The 27,878-nt window shown below is 39.4% G+C and overlaps 1 protein-coding gene across 2 annotated transcripts; it reads left to right on the plus strand.

Annotated features, from left to right (window-relative positions):
* Positions 1 to 15: 15 nt before the first annotated feature.
* LOC118281008 (S-phase kinase-associated protein 2-like) lies at positions 16 to 27,523 on the plus strand. Of its 2 annotated transcripts, none has more exons than XM_050700725.1 (13): positions 16 to 224; positions 387 to 456; positions 3,376 to 3,450; positions 3,877 to 4,039; positions 4,930 to 5,103; positions 6,052 to 6,214; positions 6,976 to 7,105; positions 8,841 to 9,015; positions 9,782 to 9,872; positions 10,861 to 10,985; positions 15,387 to 15,546; positions 17,099 to 17,218; positions 22,932 to 23,914. In XM_050700725.1, the coding sequence occupies exons 1-13, from the start codon at positions 163 to 165 to the stop codon at positions 23,161 to 23,163; spliced, it is 1,740 nt and encodes a 579-aa protein (XP_050556682.1). In that variant the 5' UTR covers positions 16 to 162; the 3' UTR covers positions 23,164 to 23,914. The 2 variants fall into 2 exon arrangements, with proteins under 2 accessions (XP_050556682.1, XP_050556683.1); XM_050700726.1 differs by lacking the exon at positions 22,932 to 23,914 and adding an exon at positions 27,002 to 27,523 and having other exon boundaries at positions 17 to 224.
* The last annotated feature ends 355 nt before the right edge of the window (positions 27,524 to 27,878 follow it).

A 27,878-nucleotide genomic window follows, 5' to 3' on the forward strand; every position in this document is an offset into this window, starting at 1 on the left:
CAACCGTTCACTTCATCTAGTCAATGCCAAATGCATTGACATTCACGTTGCAGCTGTCACCTGCTACACTAGAAACGTTTTGCTCTACCGATTTTGTGTGATGACATAAGTTCAAGAACCGCTAGTATTGTTGTGTACTGTGCAGTTAAGTGTATTTTCACAATGAGTGATAAGAAAAGTGAAGCTTCTCTGCACCAAGATTGCGATGTAATAGAAAATACCAGGTAACTTCTTTATTTTCACCTCAAATCTTTGCAATTTTAAAGTTGTGATGACAGCTGATTGTGCCGCGGGAAAGTCAAAAGGCGCCAAATGATGGGGTTGTGATTTCGTTTATTTTAATGTTTTAAGTGTTATTTGTGTTATAAATAGGTCTTAATTTGCAGGAAACGGTTTTGTACGGAGAATGCGAATCGGAGGAGTTGGAGTTTGCTCGAGCGGTCAACCGATCAAGAGGTAAGCTATTGCCCGATTCCCGCTTTTTTGTGGTATTTTTTTTTGGTTAGGATTTCTATTATTTCCCGTAAATACCACATGCCATTGTTACAATAGCGTCCCAAAATGCCCCTAACGCTCTCTAAACACCCGTGATCGTAGTTTTTTTGTCAAAAACCCGGGTTAAAACCTTTTTCGTACATTTTCTAACAGTTGGGTTATCTACGATAAAACTAACTTTTTTCTAATCAATGACCGGCTAAGTTATCTCTAATTTAGGCCTATATCGTTTCTCCATTCGTGTTTTATTAAAATATAGCGTAAAAATGCGTTAACATATGAAATTTTACGGTCTATGCCGCAGGTTCGTTGACCTGAGTTTTTTTGATACGTTCGCGATATCTTCTCATAATTTTTACAAGTACAGTCTTGACACTGTTTCTTGAAAACCTTACTCATGTTTTCTACTAACCTGGTTTCTATGCTGACTTTGATTATAATCAGTATAAAACGAATTTTAATCACGAAATGGCAATTATCGATCATCGATCTATGTATCTGTTGCTTACACGTGTGAATTTTTCGTTTATGTGTTGTGGTGTTTTAAAAATCAAATCATACTTAAAGCAAATGTAATTTTTTCAGAATTGAATAATAGATTAGTAAATTAGTACCAAGGTACCTTACCTACTATAGACTTGTTTAGGGATCTCTACTTAAAGCATATCTAGTCTTTCAGAACTAAGTACAGAATAAAATTGTAGATTCTATACTAAAAAGTGGGGAAGTAATGTCTTATGGTATTTTAATAATCAAATCACATTAAAGTGAAACTAGTCTATAAGAACTAAGTAATAAAATTGTAGATTCTTTACTGAAGAATAGAGAATGGATGTCTTGTGGTATTTTTATAATCAAAGCCTAAATAAAGGCAATCTAGTTTTTAAACATTGAGTAAATTAATACATTAGTACTATAGTTTTGTTTAGGGAATAGTTTCAAATCTTGTGGCATTTTGTAAACATACATAAAACCAAACTAGTTGTAAAATAATTGAGTAAATTAGAACATAGGTACTATAATTTTGTTTAGGGGACTGTTTGAGATCTTGTGGTATTTTAATAATCATATCTACTTAAAGCAAATCTAGTCTTTAGGTACCAAGTAATACAGTTGTAGATTCTGCAATAAAAATAGGGAACTAATGTCTTGTGGTATTTTAATAAATCAAATCATACTTAAAGCAAGTGTAGTTTTAAAGAATTGAGCAATTCATTAGTAAATTAGTACCTAGGTTCTATAGTTATGTTTAAAGAACTGTTTAAGATCTTGTGGTATTTTAATAATCACAGATTGAGCAAATGTAGTTGTTGAGTAGAACTTGCGTATTTAAATTGTAGATTTTACACTAAAGAATGTCTTGTGGTATTTTTACAAACATACATGAATCAAATGTAGTTTTTCAGAATTGAGTAATAAATTAGTACATTTGTATTTGTAAATTAGTAGTTAGTAAATTAGTAACAGTAAAACGGGGTGAATAGATGTAAGGACATTTTGCCAACATTTATTCGTCCCATTCCTGTATCTATTTACCCTGTTTTACGGTACATTGTTTGAGATCTTGTGGTATTTTAAAAATCATACTAAAAGCAGATCTTTTGCTATTTTTATAATCATACTTACTTAATGCAAATCTAATCTTTAAGATCTTAGTGAAATAACATTATTATATTCTAAAGAATAGGAAACTAAAGTCTTGTGGTATTTTTAATAATGAAATCACACATAAAGCAAGTGTAGTTTTTTAGAATTGAGTAATAAATTAGAGTAAATAGCTAAAGGTACCTAATCAAAATTATAATTATGTAAGGACATATTATGGTTTACTTTAGGAAACTATTTGAGATCTTGTGGCATGTAAAGCATGAAAAAATAGTAAATTCTATACTAAAGAATAGAGAACTAATATCTTGTTGTATTTTTATAATCAAATCAAACTAAAGAAGATCTAGTTTGTAAAATTGAGTAAATTAATACATAGGTACTATAGTTTTGTTTAGGGAATTGTTTGGAATCTTGTGGTATTTTTATTAATCATACTTTCTTAAAACAAATCTAGTTTTTAAGTACCAAGTAATACAGTTGTAGTCTTGACTTAAGAATAGGAAACTAATGGCTTGTGGTATTTTAATAATCATATTAGCTTTTGCCATCAGCTTCACCCTCATTCCCTGTGGGATAAGTATCCTATCACCCAAGCCAGCTCATCTGTATACATCAGTCTGTCTGTATACCGTATTTCATCAAAATCCGTTTACTAGTTTCAGCATGATTGACAAACAAACTTTCACATTTATAATATCACTGCTATACTCGAGAGTCATTTAATGGTTACTTAACCCAGTACTTAGCAATTGTTTTCTGAACAAAATCATTAAGTAGTATAGTTTAAGTAATCATTAATTAATGACTCTAAGTACGGCAGTTTGTGGTATTTAATTGTTTGATAATATTCATAGAGTGGTAAGGAGTGATGTTACATTGTTTTAAAAACCTTCTTCTAACTATTCAAAGGATAATATTGATAAGACTAGCTTTCTGATAGCAGTTTCGTCTGCATTCCCTAAGATAAAATTTACTACATGTCTTATTCCAGACTATATACTCTATCCACACATTTAAATCCATCTATCTAGTAGTTCTAGCATTAGAACTCAAAATGGGATTTTTACCATGTTTTTTCATTTCTATTAGTTTTCAATATTTCGTCACTGTTGCAAGCGCCATGATCACGGATTAAATATATAATATAACATGGTAAATATCCCGTTTTGAGTTCTAATGCTAGTGTTAGTGACCATGTCAGTTTATGAACTTATGTCTAATAGTTTCCTAGTTAAATTGTAACAAACCTAAATGTTTCTTTTTTTATTATAGGTGTTGCAAGAAATGGGGGTCAGCCTTTTGGAGTCTGATGAGGAGGCCTCATGTGGACCTAGTTCGTCAGGACTTGTGAGTAAAACCTATTTTATCTCTTTTATTCATTCTTTCATCTTTAGACTTGGGTGCTTTTCCACCAGAGATGTGCTATGCTACGTTGCTGTGGATGTGTTTGGCTTCCACCAATCATATTCATTGGTACACATAAATTAGCACTGGTGGAAACGGACTCAGTTAAGCTATGTTTTTTATATGGAAAGATGCATCTCAAAAAGGAGAGACCCTTTGTAAGGCAGTTGTACTTGCGACCAATCGACCAATGTCAACCATAAAAAAAAAACATTTCTCAAGTGGTTACAAATGCGACTGCTGAGCAAGGAATCTCGGGTTTGATCCCCAGGTTAAGGAAAGTATTAAACGCGCAATGTTACGTTTATTGTAACAATATTTTTTATAACCAATTTCAACACATAATATGTATAATTTTTCTCATTACAGGCTCAAAAATCAACAAAGAATCGTCAGGACATAGAGAATGTGAATCCTAACGTGAATTCCGTGACGTCGCCGCGGTCTAGGTACAGTCCTAGAAGCCCTAAGCGCAAAGCTAGTCCTCACGCTGGACCTTCAAGGGTTAAGAGTCCTCGCAGTTCTGAAAAACGTGAGTATTTTTATCTATTAACACCATTTTAAACTATATAATCTTCTTTATTATATATATAATTCTTCTGTGCGTGTGTATGTCACTGAACTTCTCTTAAACGACTGGACCGATTTTGATGAAATTATTTATGTGTGTTCAAGGGGGTCTAAGGATGGTTTAGATGGACAATGTTTTTTTCATTAATTTTTCATTTTGACAGGACAACGTCTGTCGGGTCCGCTAGTAAAATATAAGAATCTGAAATAATCTGAATTACACATACTTCTGATCATATCATTAGAACTTAAAAACGGGATATTTACCATGTTTATTATGGTGGTCACATACGTAGCGGTATACCGGAACTGAAGGCTTGTGCATGTGATAAAACTTGCACAAGTTTCCTGACTTGCACAAGTCTGGAAGGCAGATCGAAACTACGATCTTCCAGTTGTGCATGTATACATGAGCGCGTGTGTCGGAACGCTTCAGTCTTTAATCTTGTGGGTGTCACTTTAGACAGACCCGGTGGCATATTTCACAAAATACTTATTGCACAACACGACTTCTTCGGTTTGTCACAAGCGCAGAACTGACACTGCACAAACATACTTGAATCATGTGTGGTCACTGTGGAAGTTAGGCATACTTGCACAAACCTTTAGGTCCGGTATACCGTCCAGGGGCCTTAGTCTGCTATTACAATTAACAATGGTCGATCACTGAGCAGTGCAAGAGGGATGGAGCTATACAACCTACATAGCTCCGTCCCTCTTGCACGGCCCCAGGTATACCGCTACGTATGTAGCCACCTTTAGTTTTTGTAAGTTTTCAATATTTCGGCACTGTTGCAAGCGCTATGATCACGGATGGTGGTGTCAGTTTAAAAACTTTTTAATTTCTTCCAGTGAAACCGCTCCAGGAGTCGGAACAGCAGATCTTGGAGACCAGTCTCGTTGATGACTTCCTCATCGAAGAGGAGACTCCTCAGGCCCAGTCCGTCAGCGCTGGGTATATACCCACTGCTGGGGCCACATACAGTGCTGGTAGTGATAGCAGTGGGGGGCGGCAGAGTTGTACACGTAAGTACTGAAGTAGAGAGATTTTTTTACTGTGATAAGTCTGCGTTTGTCCACCAACCCGTTTACTGCCAGGACGGCGAAGCGAAGATGTGGCCGAAGATGGAGCACACAGATATAAAATTTTCCAATGTTGGGGAGAGAATGAATGAATGGTTTTTTTATGGTATAAACCGGTAAATGAGCAGACGGATCACCTGATGGTAAGCAATCGCCGCTGCCCATGGACACCCGAAACCCAGAGGCGTTACAAGTGCGTTGCCGGCCTTTGGGGGTAGGAATTTAAGGGTTATTGCGGAATCGGGAATTGGAAAGATTGGGAAGGGACAACGACCAACGAAACACAACGCAAGCGTTGTTTCACGTCTATTTTCTGTGAGGCCGTGGTATCACTCCGTGGCGCTTGGCGACTGGGCTTCTCCCAGTTGCGCAGTCTCTTTTGGGCCTTTAGTCATTCTGTCTCCTGCATTAAATTTACCGAGGGAAACTATCGTTTTCTTTTTTTCTGATTTATTTCGTTGCGGGATCCAAGACAGTCATTCATGTCCCTGGGACGTTGGACTTCAGTGTTTCGGTGTTTTCATGGTTGTATCTACTGTAGATCCTGGTGCACAGGAGTTGCAGCGGGTATGAGAGGTTGAGTGGGATTGTCCCAAAAAAAAAAAAAAAAAAAAATAGGTGTGTTATGTCTAGAAGCCAGTGTTTTTTTTTTTTTAAGGAACACGTCGGATATTGAGCATATTTGATAGCATAAAAGTTAGGAACGGGGGAATGGGGCCTCCAGTAACCTCACTCACACAACGCAAACGTTGTTCCACGTCAGTGTACAGCTCTGCCGTGGTATTACTCCGGTTGAGCCGGCCCATTCGTGCCGAAGCATGGCTCTCCCACACTTAAATCATCATATATTAATATGATATCACATTTTAACGAATACCATGTTATTTCCAGCGTTAGGCATAGAAGATGACGCGATACTGGTACGGCGCCACAAGCCGGAGGCTGCGGACGGGGAGGTGGACTCGTTCAAGCTGCTCTCCGATGAGATGATGCTCAGCATCTTCAACTGGCTGCCGAAGCGCACCCTCGCTCATTGTATGGTGGTTTGTAAGAGGTATGTACACATATATATATCCCACCCACTCGCACGAAGCGCTTCGCTTCAAGCTTCCTTGTGCGAACTGCTAGGGAGTGGAACTCCTTGCCGGAGTCTGTGTTTCCTGATGGGTATAACCTGGGTGTCTTCAAGGCCCGAGTGAATAGGTTGCTTATGGACAGACGTGTTCCATCGTAGGCCGCATCATCACTTACCTGGGTGAGATAGCGGCCAAACGTCGACCCATTAAATGTAAAAAAATATATATATATTATTTGTTATTATTTAACTTTAAGGAACCATTTCTGACTGCATGGTTGGTGCGGTGGCTGCCGCGCAACGTACAGCGGGTTTGATTCCCGCACGGAGCAACTCTCTGTGTCCACAAATTGTTGTTTCGGGTCTGGGTGTCATGTGTATGTGAACTTGTATGTTTGTAAACGCACACACGACACAACGTTGAAACGTTTTATTTAAAATCGCATTCCGTGTGCGCCTCAAAGAGCCATCGGACTACCATAATTGGGGCCCAGCTGGGCTGATGCTTCGCTGATCCGGAGCTGCGGATTTACTGAGGCTCCGGCTCTAAAAGTAGGAGTAGGAACAGGGTGGTTTTTAGTCAGTAAGAGTCTGACACTCCCTTTCGCCTCGCCTAAGGCGGGAGAAGTCATTGTATGATTTTCCCCCCTTAAATAAATTTAATACATGTTTAAACACGAAGTTTCTTTTTACATGTGGTTTTATCAAAAGTTATTTAAAACTTTTCTCTTATTTCACAGGTGGTACAGAGTAGCTTGTGATGAAACTCTCTGGGTCCGAATGGACCTAGGCAATAAGACAATCGCCAAAGATGCACTAGGCAGAATACTAGATAGGAAACCTGTTATACTACGATTGGCGAGCTCTGAGGTAAGATATTATAATATTTTATTTATGTTTTTTATCTTAATTTAACCCTTTAACCGCCGCAGTTGTTAAACTTTATATATGGTGGTAAAAGACCGATCCCAGAAACGAATACAGGTGATAATGTTGGTAATAACGAAGCCAACACCACCAAAAAGCAGAGTTTTATTATTGCAATTTTATTAGATTCTTTTCGATTTTGTCATGTAACAAATAAATAAATATTTTTTATTCAGAGATGTAAATGGGCAAAGTTTACAATAATATTCCTTAAGTAATGTAATATTGGCCTTAATCTGTATATATAAAACTCTTCCGTTACTGAGTGACTGACTGACAACGCACAGCCAAAACTACTAGTCGTAGACAGCTGAAATTTGGAATGTAGGTTCCTTGGGATATGTAGGGGAGCACTAAGAAAGGATTTTTGGAAATTCAACCCCCAAGGGGGAAAAGGGGTAAAAACGTTTCTATGAAAAATCTTATTCCTTGGGTTTATAAACTTGAAACTTGGCATGAACACGTACATAGGCAAGTAAATATGTTTGACATTATAAGTTTTTTCAAACTACCCTCCAATCGTGATTTAGGGGGTGCGATTGGGTGACTGATTTATTAACGCACAGCCGAAACCGCTCGGTATAGGAGTCTGAGATTTTGAACAGAGGTTCCTTTAGTAACATAGGTGAGCACTAAGAAGGGATTTTTGAAATGTCAACCCCCAAGGGGGGAAACGGGATAAACCGAGCCGGGGCTGCGGGAAAGTTCTAACGAGATACCGTGGCCCCGGAACGCAAAGGGCAACTGAAGGAACGAGGTGGGTTTTAGTCAGTAAAAGTCTGACACTCCCTTCCGTTCCACCCAGAGCGGGAGAGGTCATTTGATGATTTCCCATCCTTAAAAAAAGACTTTGTATGACAACTTTCAGTCGTCTCTTTAACATACATAATAACATACATAATTATGTACATACATGCATAACATTAATAACATCACGCCTTTAAATCCCTATTTTGTGTTAACACTACCCATACAAACAGCTAAAAGGAAACAAGTGAAGAGACGAAATTTGTCCGCATCCATTTTCACCTAAATTCTTAACGTTAATGAGATTTACTTTTTATTATCAGGTCAACCTAATAGCCTCACATGTACGTATAACTTTGTAAGAATTTTCTTTCAACTCCTAACCGTTGAGGAGTTGTACCTTCCATCATCAGCTCATTCACATGGGATGATGACTATCAGACGCAAATACTTAAACAGATCTATGAAATTGTCAAAAACGTAATTGCCTGTAAATTTGAGGTTTGCCCTTGATTTCCCTGGAATACCATCATCAGATCCTGACTAGGTAACAACGGGACCAACTTGAAAGTATACTCTACCGGAAGGTGGAAGAAAAAGCCCTGTCGAGATCATTAAAAAACGCTATATATAACCGAATTACACGTGGGCGAAGCCGCGGGCGGAAAGCTAGTTACATATATTATTACATAAAAAAACACGTAATTCTTTCTTTTTAAAAAATAATCCCTTAGTACGAGTTTGCTTTACGTTTAGTAACGTTCGGCGCTCTGATTGGTTGGTTTACTCGAGCCGGCCAGTAGGTTCAGACAAATATCTTAACAAACAAACTTTCACATAAAACTTCATTAGTGTGACTACATTAGATCTCACGAAAACATAATAATAATATTAATTAGTTCTAACCTTTATTCTCTACTCCCTCCCCCAGATAGGCGACTGGACGCCCACCGTCCAGCTGCCCGCGTCCCGGCTGCAGTACCTGGACCTGAGCATGGCCACCATCACCACCAGGACCTTGGACACACTGCTCCAATGCTGCCCCAATCTCAAGAAGGTCAGCCTCGAGAGTCTACCGATTGAGGATACCACTCTCAGTATTATTGGTAAGTAACTAATGTTCGAATACTCAAACGCTACTCAATTTTAAGACGCTCTCAAATGTAGTTCTGTCACTTTCAATTCTTTATAAAATAACAGCGATAGCATGATACTTAAGTACAACTTGAAATTGAGTAGCACTTTTTTTTTGAGGAGGGAAAATCATCCAATGACTTTTCTCGCCTTGGGCGAGGCGAGAGGGAGTGTCAGACTCTTACTGACTGAAAAACCACCCCGTTCCTACTCCTGCTATTCGAGCCGAATCCCTGGTAAACCCGCTAGGTAGTCCGCAGCTCCGGCTGAGGCATCAGCCCTATTAAGCCCCATTTGTGGTGGTCTGATTTTTTTATGGAACACGCCGTAAACGAGCAGACGTATCACCTGATGGTAAGCAATACAGACACTTGAAAAACCAGAGGCGTTACAAGTGCGTTAGAAATTTAAGCGTTGTTGGGGAATCGGGGATTGGGAAGGTTGGAATTGGGCCTCCGGTAACCTTACTCACACAACGCAAGCATTATGTCACGTCGGTTTTCTGTGAGGCCGTGGTATCACTCCGGTCGAGGTCACTATACAATACTTGGTTACACTGTTTCATTGGTTCAACTATGTGAGAATTTTACTAGGTTTTATTTATATAGTCGGATGTATAGGTCCGTTTAGGACGCCCTCTACCGACGGTCCCATTCATATCAGTTCTATATACTTCTTTCGTAAATCTACTTTTATCCATACTTTCTTTTATTTATAAATTGTTTTCTTTATTTACAGGCCAATGCACAAATCTAGAAACCCTAAACTTAACTATGGCCTTTGGGCTGAAGACTGAAGGCTTTAACGCATTATTCGAAGGATGCCCCAAGTAAGTAAAATTTTCATGTATTACTAGCTTCTGTCGGCGGCTGCGCCCGCGTACCCGTGACATTAAAAGACTGCCTCGTTGGTCGTATGGTCGCAGTCGGCTTTGTCCGCGTTCCCGTGACACAAATAGAATGCCGTTGGTCGTATAATCGCAGTTGTTTCGGGGTGTCTCGGGTTCAATTCCCGTGTCGGGCAAAGTATTACTAGGCTTCTATCGGTTTTTCGAAAATGTCAATAGTAGCACGGAGCTTGGAACTGTGCCCAGTATATGGTAATAGGCTCACCCCCTATTACATGGGACTTAACACAAATGGTGAAGAAAAGTAGGTGTACATTGTATAGCGGCATTACTTGCCGTAATGTGCACCTCTGCTTACCACTTCGGGGATAAAAGCAGGAAGGAAGGTACCCCTAGTACGAGCTTGCTTTACGTTTAACGTTGGCCGGCTCGAATAAAGCACAAACTCGAATAAACACCGAACGCGCTGTCGTATCGATCCCTAAGGGTACCGATGCCGACATGGAGCTGCGGACTGCCTAGCGGGTTTACCGGGGCTCCGGCTCGAAAAGCAGGAGTAGGAACGGGGTAGTGTTTAGTCAGTAAGAGTCTGACACTCCCTCTCGCCTCGCCCAAGGCGGGAGAAGGCATTGGATGATTTTCCCCAAAAAAAGAGTACCAATCCCTTCAGCCATTTCGACGTGTTTGAGTGACAAATTCGCAAACTTTCGCATTTATAATAATACTAGCTACTTTTACGCGGTTTCACCCGCCTTGCTCGGCTCCTATTAGTCATAGCGTGATGTTTTATAGCCTATAGCCTTCCTCGATAAATGCACTATTCAACACAAAAAGAATTATTTAAATCGGACCAGTAGTTCTGGAGATTAGCGCGTTCAAACAAACAAACAAACAAACTCTTCAGCTTTATAATATTATTAGTATATTAGTATAGATTAGTAAGATTTAATTTTATTTTCTTCATTTTCAGCTTGCTAGCTCTGAACCTGGGCTGGTGTGGTATCAGTGAAGAGTCTCTTAATGTACTGGTAGAGAAGGCACCAGAACGCTTGCAGCGACTCAACCTAGGAGGTGTTCGAACACTGACTGATAGTTGTAAGTATTTTTTAACCTTTTTATATCTTAATCCCCCACACTTGGCTCTTTAACGTCCGAATACTGAAATGCTAATCAAATTTAAGTTGTACTTGAATATCGTGCTATCTCTATCATTTACAAAGAATTTGTAGGGACAGAACTATATTTGAAAGCGTCTTAAAATTAAGTGATGTTTGAGTATTTGACCATAAGTCTTTGACTGTCAATAGAAAACTGTTGAAGGCAAATCCACCGGTGACCACCGCGGTGTTCATTGTGTTAACTGTTTTTCCACCAGATATGTGCTATGCTACGTTGCGTTTGGCTTCCACCAATCATATTCATTGGTACACATAGCTTAGCACTGGTGGAAACGGATGCAGCTAATGTTTCTTATATGGAAAAAAGCGTGCTATAGATGGTTTCTCTACTATCGATACATTGCATACTCGTGGTCGCAAGTTCGACTGCCGGACAAGAGATCTTGGGCTCGATTCCCGGGTCGGGCAAATTACTAGGCATGGCATGCAATGCATGGCAATAGGCTCATCATCTATTGCATGGGACTTATAAGACAAATGGTGAAAAGTGAGTGTACATTGTATAACGGAATTACGTGTCGTTATAAGCTTAACCCTTCGGGGATTAAAGGCGTGACGTTGCGTTATCTACTGTAGCTCCTGCTTTACAGAAATAGGTTAGATGACATTTTTTTATTTTAATGTCCGTCTCACGTATTTTTCGTTTTTTTACGAAAACAAGTAAGTACTTTCGAAGATATATCGATTTGAAATATCGTGTGAGGTTACTTCTAGGTACGTTTTATACTCAATAGTATGTGTGGGTGAACTGAGGGACCACACTGGGAATTCGCGAAATGCGAATTCTAGGATTATTAATTTAGTAGTAGACCTAAAACAATTGTAGAACGAATCTGGGAATTTGTAAACAAATATATTAAAAACTACGACCCATAAAGTGTGGTCCCTCAGTTCTCAAAGACGATCAGTCAGATCTCGGAAAGTATCTTATAAAAGAAGGTTTTGTGAATACAGACATTTAGTAAATAATTTGTAAAGATATCTATTAAATAACAGACCACAAAGCATTAAAGATAAAAAAAAGTATAGCAACTGAACTGTGGTCCCTCAGTCCACATAACAAAGATAAATATTTTAGTGAATATTACTGAATAAAACCGTTATTATTTTACATAAAGTTTTAGTAAAGTCTTAAAACATATTGTAAAAAGAAATGGATCTTAAATATCGAAGCATTTCGAAAATAGCAATGATTAAAAGTGGTCCCTCAATCCTCTCCTCCACTGACATTTAGACACTGCTAGCTGCTAGACGAGAGGAATATCAGAAAGTCTAGTGTACTTAACATTTAGTAATAGTTTTCTACTAAATAATAGGTATATAAAATGTTGTGTTTCTTACCTATAAGCTGAGAAAATATTAATTTTTTAATCCTATGAAAATAGGTAGACCAGTGTGACCACAAAATCAAACAAAGTGTAGACAGTACTATTATTCTTTATTTAATATATCATTATTTAGATGAAACGTTGTTTATTGTCAGTCTGTTGTTGTTGTATTGTATATAGAGAAACCTTAATTTATATAGGTACCGAATTTGAACGTACGTTACGTGCGTTCAAATTCCACATACCAACGAACGAACGAACGAACCTACCGTACGTTCAGACTCGCAAAGCCTACGTTCAGACTCGCCAAGTTACGTTGACCGAATAATAGTACTGTCTACACTTTGTTTGATTTTGTGGTCACACTGGTCTACCTATTTTCATAGGATTAAAAAATTAATATTTTCTCAGCTTAGAGGTAAGAAACACAACATTTTATATACCTATTATTTAGTAGAAAACTATTGCTAAATGTTAAGTACACTAGACTTTCTGATATTCCTCTCGTCTAGCAGCTAGCAGTGTCTATATGTCAGTGGAGGAGAGGATTGAGGGACCACTTTTAATCATCGCTATCTTCGAAATGCTTCGATATTTAAGATCCATTTCTTTTTACAATATGTTTTAAGACTTTTACTAAAACTTTATGTAAAATAATAACGGTTTTATTCAGTAATATTCACTAAAATATTTATCTTTGTTATGTGGACTGAGGGACCACAGTTCAGTTGCTATACTTTTTTTTTCTTTAATGCTTTGTGGTCTGTTATTTAATAGATATCTTTACAAATTATTTACTAAATGTCTGTATTCACAAAACCTTCTTTTATAAGATACTTTCCGAGATCTGACTGATCGTCTTTGAGAACTGAGGGACCACACTTTATGGGTCGTAGTTTTTAATATATTTGTTTACAAATTCCCAGATTCGTTCTACAATTGTTTTAGGTCTACTATTAAATCCTAGAACTTTCATTTCGCGAATTCCCAGTGTTGTCCCTCAGTTCACACACACATTCAATAGTGACGTAGTTAGCTCCAACTCCTAAACTTTGACACGTTTTATCTAAGCATTGTTATCTTATATGACGAAATAAAAAAAAAATACGTGTCTAATATTTTGTCAAAGTCAAAGTCAAAGTCAAAGCATTTATTTCAATTAATCCTAAATTAGGCACTTTTGAAACGTCAAATTGAATTGTCCGTCAGTCTGTTTGTCAGTGAAGCTAGGTGCTCGTTCCAAAGTGTAGCTTCGAATGGAGAAGAACGAGCAAGAAACTCCATCGTTACTCTTTTCAAAAAATGTTTTTTACAATATCTCTGATACATTATTTGATCATTTACCTATTGTCTATATATGTAGGAACAATGTAACGACAATACGACGTCAAAACTATGGGACAATAAAACCAATTTGTAAAGAATATAAATTAAAAAAAGCGGGTTGTTTCAAACATAGTGCCCACATATGTACACTTACAATTTTGAAATAATGCTTCTATACAAATAAAAAATAATCTTTAATTTAATTTTTCAAATAAAAAAATAATAAATAACTGCTTGATGCCACAGGATCCCTAGACTACATTGGAATAAATTACTACTTTAATTTAATGTGTAACTAGTGATCGTCTTAGAGCATTGTCTAGTGTGAGCGAGTGTCCAGTGGAGCCGGACCAACATGCTGCCACACATTTTTATCTTCAATATAATCTGACAGTTTATAATATGCATGTTTACACAGTTCACGCTTTATACAAGATTTAAATTTTTTCTCGTTCAGATTCAGTATGGTGGTTGGTAGTTTATTGTAACACTTAACACAAAATCCCATGAAGGATTTCTGCACTTTGGACAATCGGAATTGCGGTATAGCTAACTTATTTTTACCTCTCGTATTAAAATTGTGTCTGTCGCTTCTTTTTTCAAACAATTGTTGATTTTTTCTCACGTACATAATATTTTCGTAAATGAATTGAGAAGGCACTGTAAGAATGTTTATAGTTTTAAATAGTTCTCTCAAAGATTCGCGACGGGGCAAGTTATATATTGCTCGAATAGCTCGCTTTTGCAAAATAAAAATTGATTCTACATCCGCAGCTTGCCCCCACAGCAAAATGCCGTAAGACATTATGCTGTGAAAATAACTAAAATAAACAAGCCTTGCCGTACCTACGTCCGTTAGCTGCCTAATCTGTCTAACTGCATAAGCAGCTGAGCTTAGTCTCCCCGAAAGTGCTTTTATATGGGGCCCCCATTGCAATCTGTCATCTAATGTGATACCCAAAAATACAGTCTCCTTAACAAATTCCAACTTTTGTCCGTTCAAAGCAACATAACATTCGTTATTTTGTACGTTTGGCAAGCAAAATTTAACACATTTGGTTTTTCTCTCATTAAGCGCCAAGTTATTAATAGTAAACCACTCATAGACTCGAAGAATGGAGCTGTTCACGTCGTCAAAATTATTCGTACGTCGACCTATTTTAAAAATCAGTGATGTATCATCTGCAAACAGAACCATTTTTGGTTCATTTTCGAATATGAGTGGCAAATCGTTTATGTACACTAAAAAGAGGAAAGGACCCAATATTGAACCTTGAGGAACGCCCATTTTTATCTCAGACCCTTGTGAATTAACACCGTTAATATGAACTTTTAGCTGCCTATCTCCTAGACGGAGCGCAGTCCTCCCTTCAATAGACGGAGCGCAGTGTTTCTAATCCCGTAATGATTTAATTTCAGCAAAAGTGTCTCGTGGTCAACGCAATCAAATGCTTTTGAGAGGTCACAAAAAACACCTATGGCATCCTGTGCTTCCTCCCAGGCAGGCAGGTTGTCTTTACGTAACTGACGGACTAAATACATTTTTAATTTTCATACCCCGTCATCATCCCTATTGCAGCGGTTTTGCGAAGTTGTAGCTTGCTTGCTCCATACCCAAGTATCTCGTACATAATTTAATTTATATTATCCCTTCTATTCTACAGTACTAGCCAAGCTAGTGGACCGCTGTCCTCGTCTCCTGGAGCTGGATGTATCAGATTGCGGCCAGCTGACGGTGAACAGCATCGGCTCGTTCCTAAAGCTGCAGCGACTGGAGCATCTAGCTGTGAACAGGTGCTACTCCATACCCGTCACGTCGCTAACGTGAGTATTGTTTTATTGTGGTCTTATATCCGTTCGGGGAAAGACAGTAGGGGTAGGAAGAGAACAAACCTCTTCACGCCCCAGCCGTCGCTAGAGACACTCCGGGCGTCGGGGATCGCGAGACGATCTCCGGCCACCGTTCGCCGCCCGAACAGAACCAGACCCGTGCGTGCGTGCTCAAAGAGCCATCAGACCACCACAGATGGGGCTCAGTAGGGCTGATGCCTGATCCGGAGCTGCGGACTACCTAGCGGGTTTACCGGGGCTCCGGCTTGAAAAGCAGGAGAAGGAACGGGGTGGTTTTTAGTCAGTAAGAGTCTGACACTCCCTCTCGCCTCGCCAAAGGCGGGAGAAGTCACTTGATGATTTTAACCACTCTAAAAAAAAAACCTGAGTATTATTTATCTATAACTACTTCAGCGCGGTTTCACCAGCTCTGCTCGGCTCCTATTGGCCATAGCGTGATGTTTAATAGCCTATAGCCTTCCTCGATAAATGCACTATCCAACACAAAAAGAATTTTTCAAATCGGACCAGTAGTTTTTTTTTTATGAAACATAAAAAAACGTAAACGAGCAGACGTATCACCTGATGGTAAGCAATCGCCGCCGCCCATGGACACTTGAAACACCAGAAGCGTTATAAATGCGTTGTTGACCTTTTGGGCGTTAGCATAGTTCCGGAGATTAGCGCGTTCAAACAAACAAACAAACTCTTCAGCTTTATAAGTATAGATGTAAGCCGGTAAACGAGCATACGGATCATCTGATGGTAAGCAATCGCTGCCGCCTATAGACACTTAAAACACTAGAGGCGTTACAAGTGCGTTGCCGGCCTTTTAAAAGGAGTATATTGTGGTCTTATATCTGTCCGGGGTCCGGTTCAAATCAGGAAGACATTAGGAGTTTTTTTTGAGGGGAGATAATCATCCAATGACTTCTCCCGCCTTGAGCATAGCGAGAGGGAGTGTCAAACATTTACTGACTAAAAACCACCCCGTTCCTACTCTTGCTTTTCGAACCAGAGCCCCGGTAAACCCGTTAGGTAGTCCGCAGCTCCGGATCAGGAAGACAGTAGGGGTAGAAAAGACAGTTCTAATCAGGAAGACAGTAGACAGTAGCATAGCCTTACTCCTGTAAGGCTGTGCTAATCTACCCCACGATTTTAGGTTAGTCTATTCGCTAAGTGTTGGCTCGCCATGCTTCGGCACTGCTGGGCCGGCTCGACCGGAGTGATACCACGGCCGAGCTGCGTTGTTTCACGTCGGTTTTCAGACAGAACACCTGATGGTAAGCAATCGCCGCCGCTCATGGAGACCGACAACACCAGAGGCGTTACAAGTGCGTTGCCGGCTTATTGGGGGTTAGAAATTTAAGAGTTATTGGGGATTGGAAAGATTGGGAAGGGGGTAATTGGGCCTCCAGTAACCTCACTCACACAACACAAGCGTTGTTTCACGTCGGTTTTCTACTCGGCCGTGGTATCACTCCGGTCGAACCCATACTTAAAATAATATTAGTGTACTTTAATATATCTTTCTCTCTCCCAACAGCCAATTATCAAGAATGCCTCACCTTCAATACTTAGACGTATGGGGCTTACTCCAGAGTCACTGCCTCTCATCCTTCCGGGCATCGATTCCACATATCACAGTCAACGCCTTCATGTTCAGGTCAGTTCAAATCGTTATCTGTGCCCCCCCACCGCTCTATTACCCCTCCGTACATTTAGTCCCCGTCCCCCTACATCACCCCCTATTTAAATTCATACCCGATTATATACCCCTACAGAATTTAGTGTCTATACTTCATAAACCAAATCTAGTCTGATTATATATATCTTAAAATAATAACTACCGTACTCAGAGTAATTTAATGGTTACTTAACCCAGTTCTTAGCAATTGTTTTGTCAACAAAATCGTTACTAAGGAATAGTTTAAGTAATCATTAAATAAGTGTGATAGTAAGATAATTTCCAAAGATTGTTGTTTGTTTTTTTACATTTTTTGCTACTACTCCTCCTCCAAATGTCCCTTTAGTCCTCCAAATGTCCCTTTAGTACTCTAAATGAACCTTTTGTCCTCTAAATGTCCTTTTAGTCCTCCAAATGTAGCTTTAGAGCCCTCCAAATGTCCTTTTAGTCCTCCAAATGCCCTTCTAGTCCTCCAAATGTCTTTTAGTCCTCCAAATGCCCTTCTAGTCCTCCAAATGTCCTTTTAGTCCTCCAAATGTAGCTTTAGAGTCCTCCAAATGTCAATTTAGTCCCCAAATGTCCCTTTATATTTGTGGATTCTATTTTTAATGTGTTATATTCTTAGAAATTATGTTTTTTTTTTAGATTAGATTATTTTATTACGTTTATTATATTTTTCTATAAAGAACATATTTTATTGTATTTTTCTGTGATACAAAGAAGAAAATACGTTTAAAAAACCGTGTTCTCATATGTTTTGCGACTTTTTTAAACGGCATACCTATGTTACATGGGTTTTATCTCACCCCCTATTACATGGGACTTATAACACAAATGGTGAAAAGTGGGTGTACATTGTATAGCGGCATTACGTGCCGTAATGTGCAACTCTGCCTACCACTTCGGGGATAAAAGGCGTGACGTTGTTTTAAACGGTTTCTTTTTCCTGGCGTGAATGAAGAATTGATGAAGACATATTGCTGAAAAAGAAAACTGGAATAAGTACAAGAAGATTCATTTTTTACTTATATCTTTTTTTTGGTTTTACAAAAATGTCTCAGCACGGAGTCTGGAATTGTGCCCGGTATATGGCAATAGGCTCACCCCCTATTACATGGGACTTATAAAGGAAATGATAAAAAGTTGGTGTACATTGTATAGCGGTATTACATGCCATAATGTGCGCGTCTGCCTACCCCATCGGGGATAAAAGGCGCGACGATATGAACGAACAAGAATCATTCAATTTCGACTAGTAATGACGGAGATTTGCTTATTTTGAAGGGGGATAATCTTCCAATGACTTCTCCCGCCTTGGTTGAGGCGAGAGGCAGTGTTCTGACACTCTCTCTCGCCTTAGGCACTCCCTCTCGCCACTTTAGTTCCTCCTACTGCTTTTCGAGCCGCCAAACAAATCCTTAAGTCTTGTCTACCAATAGAAAACTGTTGAAGGCAAATCCTCCGCTAACGTCGGTCACCGCTGACCACCACGGCGTTCAATGTGTTATATCAGTATATAAAGGTTGGCAGATAACTTGTCAAGATTTTGTTATAATTTTTTCATGAAAATTACATTATTAACTAAAAATACGCGGACGCGGACGTTCAATAGTCAGCGCAACGTCGCCGCGTCTGCGCCCGATGCTTGTGAGGATCAATCCCTGTGCGATTGGCGGAACTTTCTTTTTATTTAAAATATACCAAGTTACGTGCCGAAGACTATACATACATGTTTTTTTTTTTTTTGAGGGGGAAAGTCATCCAATGACTTCTCCCGCCTTGGGCGAGGCGAGAGGGAGTGTCAGACTCTTACAGACTAAAAACCACCCCGTTCCTTCTCCTGCTGTTCGAGCCGGAGCCCCGGTAAACCCGCTAGGTAGTCCGCAGCTCCGGAACATACATGTCCTGTGACTATAGAAATAAATTTTTGTTGCCACAGGGAAGCGTCGAACGAAGTAGTAGTTAGACGTATGACTAGCTTGTGCCTGCAGTGCGCTATGCTCGTCATGCTAATGGACGACCCCATGTGGCTAGACAGCTACGATATCGACGATTAATGTCTACTCTGCCCATATACCACATAGGATGACTGGTAATTAGTGAACGATATTTAAACACGTGATTGTACACATGATTACACACAACTTTCCCGAAGAAACTCATTACTTTTATCGCAATAACTAAATTTCATTAGCCGCGTGGGTAGTTCCAAGATACCTACCTAGTTACTAGTCGTCCTATAACGCGGGCGCCTCGCTGCTAACAGCTGGTCGTGCTAATGGATGACCCCATGTGGCTAGACAGCTACGATATCGACGAATAATGTCTACTCTACCCCTTACCACATAGGATGACTGGTAATTAGTGAACGATATTTAAACACGTGATTGTACACATGATTACACACAACTTTCCCGAAGAAACTCATTACTTTTATCGCAATAACTAAATTTCATTAGCCGCGTGGGTAGTTCCAAGATACCTACCTAGTTACTAGTCGTCCTATAACGCGGGCGCCTCGCTGCTAACAGCTGGTCGTGCTAATGGACGACCCCATGTGGCTAGACAGCTACGATATCGACGATTAATGTCTACTCTACCCCTTACCACATACCAGGGTGTCGTTTTGAAGCCGAGAAACATTTAAGGTAACTCGGCTATCGATTCTTAGTACAAAACAATAAAAAAAAAACACACACACAAACTCAAACACGTATTTAATATTATTAACAAATACCGGATTATTCTGAAACTTAAATAATTTATTATAGCCGTGTTTTGTTGTGGTTTCAAAACTACACCCTGTATATCCATATAGGGTGACTGGTAATTAGTGAACGATATTTAAACACGTGATTGTACTCATGATTACAAACAACTTTCCCGAAGAAACTTTCTTTGTATACTCATTAGTTTTATTTTTATCGCAATAACAAAATTTCATTAGCCGCGTGGGTAGTTCCAAGATAGCTACCTAGTTACTAGTCTGCCTATATCGCGGGCGCCTCGCTGCTAACAGCTGGTCATGCTAATGGACGACCCCATGTGGCTAGACAGCTACGATATCGACGATTAGCCCCCCTACTCTACCCCTTACAATGTGATAGGGGTGACACTTCTAACCCGTTAAGGCTGAGTACTACGTAAGTGAGTCTAATTTTATCGACAAAAAAATTAGGGGGGTTGAACCCCCAATTGAAAATATTGAAAAATTGCTAAAAATAATTCAGAAATGATTTTTTTTCTCACCGAAACATAATCAAACATATGAAAAGAGTAATGAATTAGTTAACCAAGGTTATTAGCTACCGTTTGTCAATTTTTTTTTGTTTCTACAACGCATACAACCTTTGATATCACATAAAGTAAAAAAAAATATTAAAATAGCCATAATTTTTAGGGGCAGGGGGTTCAACCCCCCCTTTTTATTATTTTTTGTCGATAAAATTAGATGTAGTACTCAGCCTTAACGGGTTAGAAGTCTCACCCCTATCACATTGTATAAGGTGTCGTTTTGAAGCCCAGAAACATTTAAGGAAGGTAACTCGGTTATTGATTCTTAGTACAAAACAATAAAAAAAAAACACACACACAAACTCAAACACGTATTTAATATTATTAACAAATACCGGATTATTCTGAAACTTAAATAATTTATTATAGCCGTGTTTTTACCTATTGACCTATTGACTGTGACATGCCCCCGAGTTTTGTTGTGGTTTCAAAACTACACCCTGTATATCCATATAGGGTGACTGGTAATTAGTGAACGATATTTAAACACGTGATTATACTCATGATTACAAACAACTTTCCCGAAGAAACTTTTTTTGTATACTCATTAGTTTTATTTTTATCGCAATAACAAAACATAAAAATTTCATTAGCACGCGCGCGTAAAGTTCCAAAATACCTACCTAGTTACTAGTCTTCCTATAACGCGGGCGCCTCGCTGCTAACAGCTGATCATACTAAAGCACGCGAACACGATATTTTGTTTCATTATAAAAAAAAGGATGTATGACTACATGGGACTTACAACATAAATTGTGAAAAAATACGGTCGAATTGAGAACCTCCTCCTTTTTTTGAAGTCGGTTAAAAATGGATGTACACAGTGGCATTACGTGCCATAATGTGCACCTCTGTCAACCCCTTCGGGGATTAAAAGCGTGACGATATGTATGTATGTATGTCTGTATCCTCTCTCTCTCTCTCTCCCCAACAGAGATGATGTGTACTGGAGCAACAGACGCGGCTGTCCGGTGTGTCTGGCGCCAGCCCCGTGTCCCAGTACCCTGTGTTACGTCATCTTTGTAAAACTCGCGCTGAGGAACCATGCCATTAGGAGGGTCGTTAGGCGTTCCAGAGGTAGAAACGAGGATTAGGTCACAATTTTAAGAGTTTCTTAACGTTAGGAGGCACTTAAATTTAGGTCTTACCGCCGTATTAGGAGGCACTTAAACTTAGGTCTTACCGCTGTACTCAGAGTCATTTAATGGTTACTTAATCCAGTCTTTAGTAATTGTTTTTGGAACAAAATAGTTACTAAGGAATAGTTTAAATAATCATTAAATGTCTCTGAGTGCGGCAGTAAGAGGTCTTACACATGAGTGGCATTTTGCTAATGGTAGAGGTAACTGCAATCGTTGACGCGTCGACGGTATTCATTGACGCATTGACGGCATCTATTGATGAGTCAACGATATTCAATGACGCGTCGATCGCATCTATTGTCGCGTCGATGGCATTCTTTGACGCGTCGATCGCATCTATTGTCGCGTCGATGGCATTCTTTGACGAACCCCTTCGGGGATTAAAAGCGTGTCGATATGTATGTATGTATGTCTGTATCCTCTCTCTCTCTCCCCAACAGAGATGATGTGTACTGGAGCAACAGACGCGGCTGTCCGGTGTGTCTGGCGCCAGCCCCGTGTCCCAGTACCCTGTGTTACGTCATCTTTGTAAAACTCGCGCTGAGGAACCATGCCATTAGGAGGGTCGTTAGGCCCTCCAGAGGTAGAAACGAGGATTAGGTCACTTAATTTTAAGAGTTTCTTAACGTTAGGAGGCACTTAAATTTAGCTCTTAGAAGGTCTTACATATGAGTGGCATTTTGCTAATGGTAGAAGTAACTGCAACCGTCCACGGCAACCGTTGACGCGCCGACGGCATCTGTTGACGCGTCGATGGCATCTGTTGTCGCGTTGACGGCATTCATTGATGTGTCGACGGTATCCGTTGTCGCATCGGCGGCTATTGATGAGTCAACGATATTCAATGACGCATCGATGGTATCTGTTGACGCGTCGATGGCATTCATTGACGCATCGATGGCATTCATTGACGCATCGATGGTATTCATTGCCGCATCGACGGCTTTCATTGCCGCATCGACGGTATCCATTGATGCGTCGATGGCATTCATTGACGCATCGACTGCATCTGTTGACGTGTCAAAGGCATCTGTTGACGTTTTGACCACATTACTTGACGCATCGATTGCATTCATTGACGCATCGATGACATTTGTTGCCGCATCGACAGCATTCATTGACTCGTCGACAGCATTCATTGACTTCGACGGCCGGCGACATTTCAACTTCAAAGATCTTCAAGAAGGCGACACTTGCAGTTGTACCGTTGTTTTTTTTAAACACTTATATATTTTATTTATTTATTTTATTTTCAGCCACGGTCGTCCCACTGCAGCGCAAAGGTATCCCTACCCTATTTCCAATCGTCTATGTGCAGAACTTTATGCGACCGACCCTTTTCATAGGTGTCGAGTACATCCCACACGACCCTTCTGGGAAATACTTAGAAGAGAACTCTATATAAGTGTGGAAGGAAGAGCCATGCTTCGGCACGAATGGGCCGGCTCCACTGGAGTGGTACCACGGCCTCACAAAAAACCGACGTGAAACAACGCTTGCGTTGTGTGAGTGAGGTTACCAGAGGCCCAATTCCCCCCTTACCAATCTTCCCCATCCCCGATTCCCGAACAACAACCCTTAAATTCCTAACTCCCAAAAAGCCGGCAACGCACTTGTAACGCCTCTGGTGTTTCAAGTGTCCATGGGCGGCGGCGATTGCTTACCATCAGGATTGTTTCACAAAAACTCATAAAAACATAGGTAATACATATGTTCCGAAAAATTACGGCCGCAATCACCTCTGCCGTTGGCAATATGCCGCTCGTGTGTAAGAGTTATAAGAGGCTCTTACTTCTACTAATAGGTGTGATTAGCATCTTCATATCAGCCGAGAAGTCCACTACTGAACATAGGCCTCCCACAATGCATGGTGTTAGTTATAAGTTAGTAAAAATAGGGATGATGACGGGGTATGAAAATTAAAATATCTATTTAGTCCGTCAGTTAGGTAATGAAAAAATATTAGACACGTATTTTTTTATTTTGTCATATAAGATAACAATACTTAGATAAAACGTGTCAAAGTTTACGAGTGGGAGCTAATTACGTCACTTTTGAGTATAAAACGTACTTAAAAGTGACGTTACGCGATATTTCAAATCGATATATCTTCGAAAGTATTTATTTGTTTCCGTAAAAAAATAAAAAATACGTGTGTAATGTTTTAAAATAATCTACAAGACGGACATTGAAATAGAAATTAGTCATCTACCCTATTAAGATGTCGTTAAATGATCTCTATTCTTAGTTTAGGTTTTACTTTAAATGTATAAGAGGCTATTAAAGATATAAGGCCGAAATTCTTAACCGAGTTTTTTAATAAAAAATTAAATCTTATTTAAAGCTTAGCATTTATTGTCATACAAACTAAACGTGTTTGGGCACCCAAGCTAATGGCACCGACGATGTTCCACATAATATGGTACCTGCAGTGCCGGCGTAAGGGCCACTGATACCCCGGGCGAAAATATTGTGGCGCCCACTTGAGGGAAGCAATATCAAGTGTTCGTTTTTTGCTGATCCCAAGTAAAATTATTTTGTTTGTGTTATATATATTTAAACACAAGGCTCTGATTAAATCTAACGCAAATTCAGAACAGAATCATGTCGATATCACCAGGAGGCAAGAGACTCCAACTTCAGACCTTGGCGCCCCCAGAATTTGTCGCCCTGTGCCATCGCTCCATCACGCAGTGCCGGCGTTAGGGGGGCGAGATGGGCCGATGACCCAGGGCGACAAAGTCTGGGGGCGCCAAAAAAATTAAAAACTACTACTAACACTTGATATTGCTTTCCTCAAGTGGGCGCCACAATATTTTCGCCCGGGGTGTGTGTGGCCCTTACGCCGATACTGCATCACGGTCACGCCAAACGCGGTTTCGTTTCAATTTCGTAAAACAAACTCGTATTAAGGATCTGGACCGGTTATCAATTTCGGCTTTTAGTAATTTAGGATAAGTACAAAGAAAGACTTATTTTTTTAATAAAAGATTTTGTGTAATAATACCCTTTTTTATTTCAAACTCATTTGTTTCTAACTACGGCTTCGCCCGCATTCCCGTGGGATAAAAAGTATCCTATCACACAAGTCAGCTCATACTTTTTTGAAACGTCTATAACTACATTTTCTATGAATTTTGTATGAAACAGTGCGATATGACGTCATCAGATTTTCTCGTCAAATAACAGACTTATAACAAGAAAATTGGCTAAAAAAAATCGGAAATGAAGCAGATCAACAAATGTAGAAATGAAAAAGTGATTATTTTTTTATATTTTATTGTTTTGTAAAGTCGAAATAATTTATTCTCGACTGAATTTATAATAAATAAAAATGTATGTAAAAATAAACCTTAATTTATTATTTCACTCCCCTTCGTCCCTCGTATACTGAAACTACGGAGCGCTAACCTTAGCTAATCCTTACATATTTCTTTAGCTTTCATCACATTCATACATCTGATGGTATACAGAAACTACAGAGCGCCACCTACTACGCTCCTTACATACTTCTTTAGCTTCCACCACATTCATACATCTGATGGTATACAGAAACTACAGAGCGCCACCTACTACGCTCCTTACATACTTCTTTAGCTTCCATCACATTCATACATCTGATGGTATACAGAAACTACAGAGCGCCACCTACTACGCTCCTTACATACTTCTTTAGCTTCCATCACATTCATACATCTGATGGTATACAGAAACTACAGAGCGCCACCTACTACGCTCCTTACATACTTCTTTAGCTTCCATCACATTCCTACATCTGATGGTATACAGAAACTACAGAGCGCCACCTACTACGCTCCTTACATACTTCTTTAGCTTCCATCACATTCATACATCTGGGTTCATGATCACACCCCTGCCTTCGTCAATCGACTACGGAATATTTCTTATTAAAATAAAAACATTATAGTTATATTATTGCGAGTTTTATTCCCTTAAAAAGGTATTGAAAAACACCCATGACCCAAACACCTATTCTCGCACGGAGAAGGTTTCAGCATTTAATCACCACGCTTGCTCAATGCAGGTCGGCGATTTCAAACGTCAAACTAGGTTTCCTCACGACGTTTTTCTTCACCGTTTGTCAGTGGTGTCTAAATAATCTTGGAAAGAACATATAGCTCAGAAGAAACCGCATTGGTACTTAAGGTCGGCAGGAATCCTCTGCTTTTCATGAGAAGCAGGCGTTAAAAAAATAGTATTAATCCAAATGGTATTTCCGAACCGATACAACCTTGAAAGAGACCTTTAAGAAGAAAATCCTTTATGAAAGACCGGTTGCCGACTCCTTTGGTGTTGCTGGTGTCTATTGACGGCGCTGATCGCCTATGATAAATGATATTTATTTCTGTAAATAGGTTATAAAATAACACTTTTACACGTCAATATTTCAAATAGCTAGATGAGGCCGGCATTTTCTATCCGACTACTCTGAGAAGAAATGCCGAAACAAACTCAGAGGTCATAGTCTCTTAGTCTCTTTTAAAGTCGAAACAATGAAATAGAGGATAATGTGAGATTTGTCTTCGATTCCATAAAAAAGCAACTTAATCTTAATCACCTATCCTAGCCGGAGGATCCTGCACTTTCTAAGCCGGAGACCACCACAGTCTGCTCCCTAAACGAAATATAAAAATTCTAATAAGAATCTTATTAGATATTTTTTTTAAATTATAATAGATTCACGCTAAAGGAAAGGGTCAAATATATGAAACGCACATTAATCACCTATCATTGCCGGAGATTATGCATTTTCCAATTGGGAGACCATCACAGTCTACTCCTTAAAAGAAATATTAAAATTCCAATAAGAATCTTATTGGCTTTTTCATACATGATTTTATTAGGTTTTTAATTCTAAATTAGAAAACGTCAAACCTTGCTCCTTAAAACAAATATTCTAATAATAATGTAATTAACACTTACTATCTAAAAAAATTAATTCATCCAATGACTTCTTCCACATTGAGCTAGGCGAGAGGGAGTGTTTGATTCTTACTGACCGGATAAGTTACCGGAGGCCCAATTACAACTCTTCCTATTCTTCCCTATCGCCAATACCCCAACAACCTTTAAATTCCTAACCCCTATCTGTGTCGTCTCTGGTGTTTCAAGTGTCCATGGGCGGCGCCGATTGCTTACCAACAAGTGATAGGTTTATAGAATAGTCTGCTCGTTTACCGGCTTACACTATAAAAACTTAAAAAGACCTCTGCTCTTCGAACCAAAGCCAGACAACACTCCTTACTACAAAAAAAAAAAACAAAATTCTAATAAGATTCTAAATACCCCTTTTTTCTTGTTACAGTGCCATAGCCAGACCTACAGTTGGTACCAGACGGACTTCAATATGGGGTCTACGGACAAGAGACTGATCCTCATCATACCATCAGCCACGTACTGTCCTCCCACAGTCCTCACCCAATGTCTATACATCGCGAGGAAGAGCCCAGGGGCCTTAGTCTGCTATTACAATTGTGTCAGAATGGTCGATCATTGAGCAGTGCGAGAGGGACGGAGCTATACAACCTATATAGCTGCGTCCCTCTTGCACTGGTCAATGATCGACCATTCTGACACAATTGTAATAGCAGACTAAGGCCCCTGCAGGACTTGACTGATGCTAGTTTTAAGCAAACTTCATTGTTGAAGAAACAGGTAGACTAATAATTATTTATATCGGCTTACGCCCGAATACTCAAACGCTACCCAATTTTAAGTTGTACTTAAATATCGTGCTATCTCTGTCATTTTATAAAGAATTGTTAGGGACAGAACTACATTTGAGAGCGTCTTAAAATTGGGTAGCGTTTGAGTATTCGGGCATTGCTCACGTAACGGTTTGACGAGGAACTCGACTAGTTTCGAGCTATGCTAGACGATCATATTCATGAGCAGTATTCCACACATGACGCGGCGACTGTTGCTGCTACTGAGCCTATAGCATAGCTTGCAACTAGTCGAGTTCCTCGTCAAACAGTTACGTGAGTAAGTCGATAACACAATAATTAATTTAGTATGTCTCACGAAAGTTGTAATAAAACAGGTAGACATTTAAGATTCCATATTTGTTGGTTTCTTGTTTATGAAAGAATTAAGATCAAGAAAGTGGGTTTAACACCCAAAAACCCACTTATCTTTTTTATACAGTATGGAGATCACTCATATGATTTAAATGAAACTAC

This window comes from Spodoptera frugiperda, chromosome 19 (assembly GCF_023101765.2).
Source record: "Spodoptera frugiperda isolate SF20-4 chromosome 19, AGI-APGP_CSIRO_Sfru_2.0, whole genome shotgun sequence".
NCBI lineage: Eukaryota > Metazoa > Arthropoda > Insecta > Lepidoptera > Noctuidae > Spodoptera > Spodoptera frugiperda.

Bases quoted from the DNA above. Each gene is read 5' to 3' on its own strand.
- LOC118281008 (XM_050700725.1), top strand. From the start codon at position 163: ATGAGTGATAAGAAAAGTGAAGCTTCTCTGCACCAAGATTGCGATGTA. The intron at 9,873-10,860 runs GTAAGTAAAATT...CTTCATTTTCAG, and splicing joins TTATTCGAAGGATGCCCCAA to CTTGCTAGCTCTGAACCTGG. The intron at 15,547-17,098 runs GTGAGTATTGTT...CTCTCCCAACAG, and splicing joins ATACCCGTCACGTCGCTAAC to CCAATTATCAAGAATGCCTC.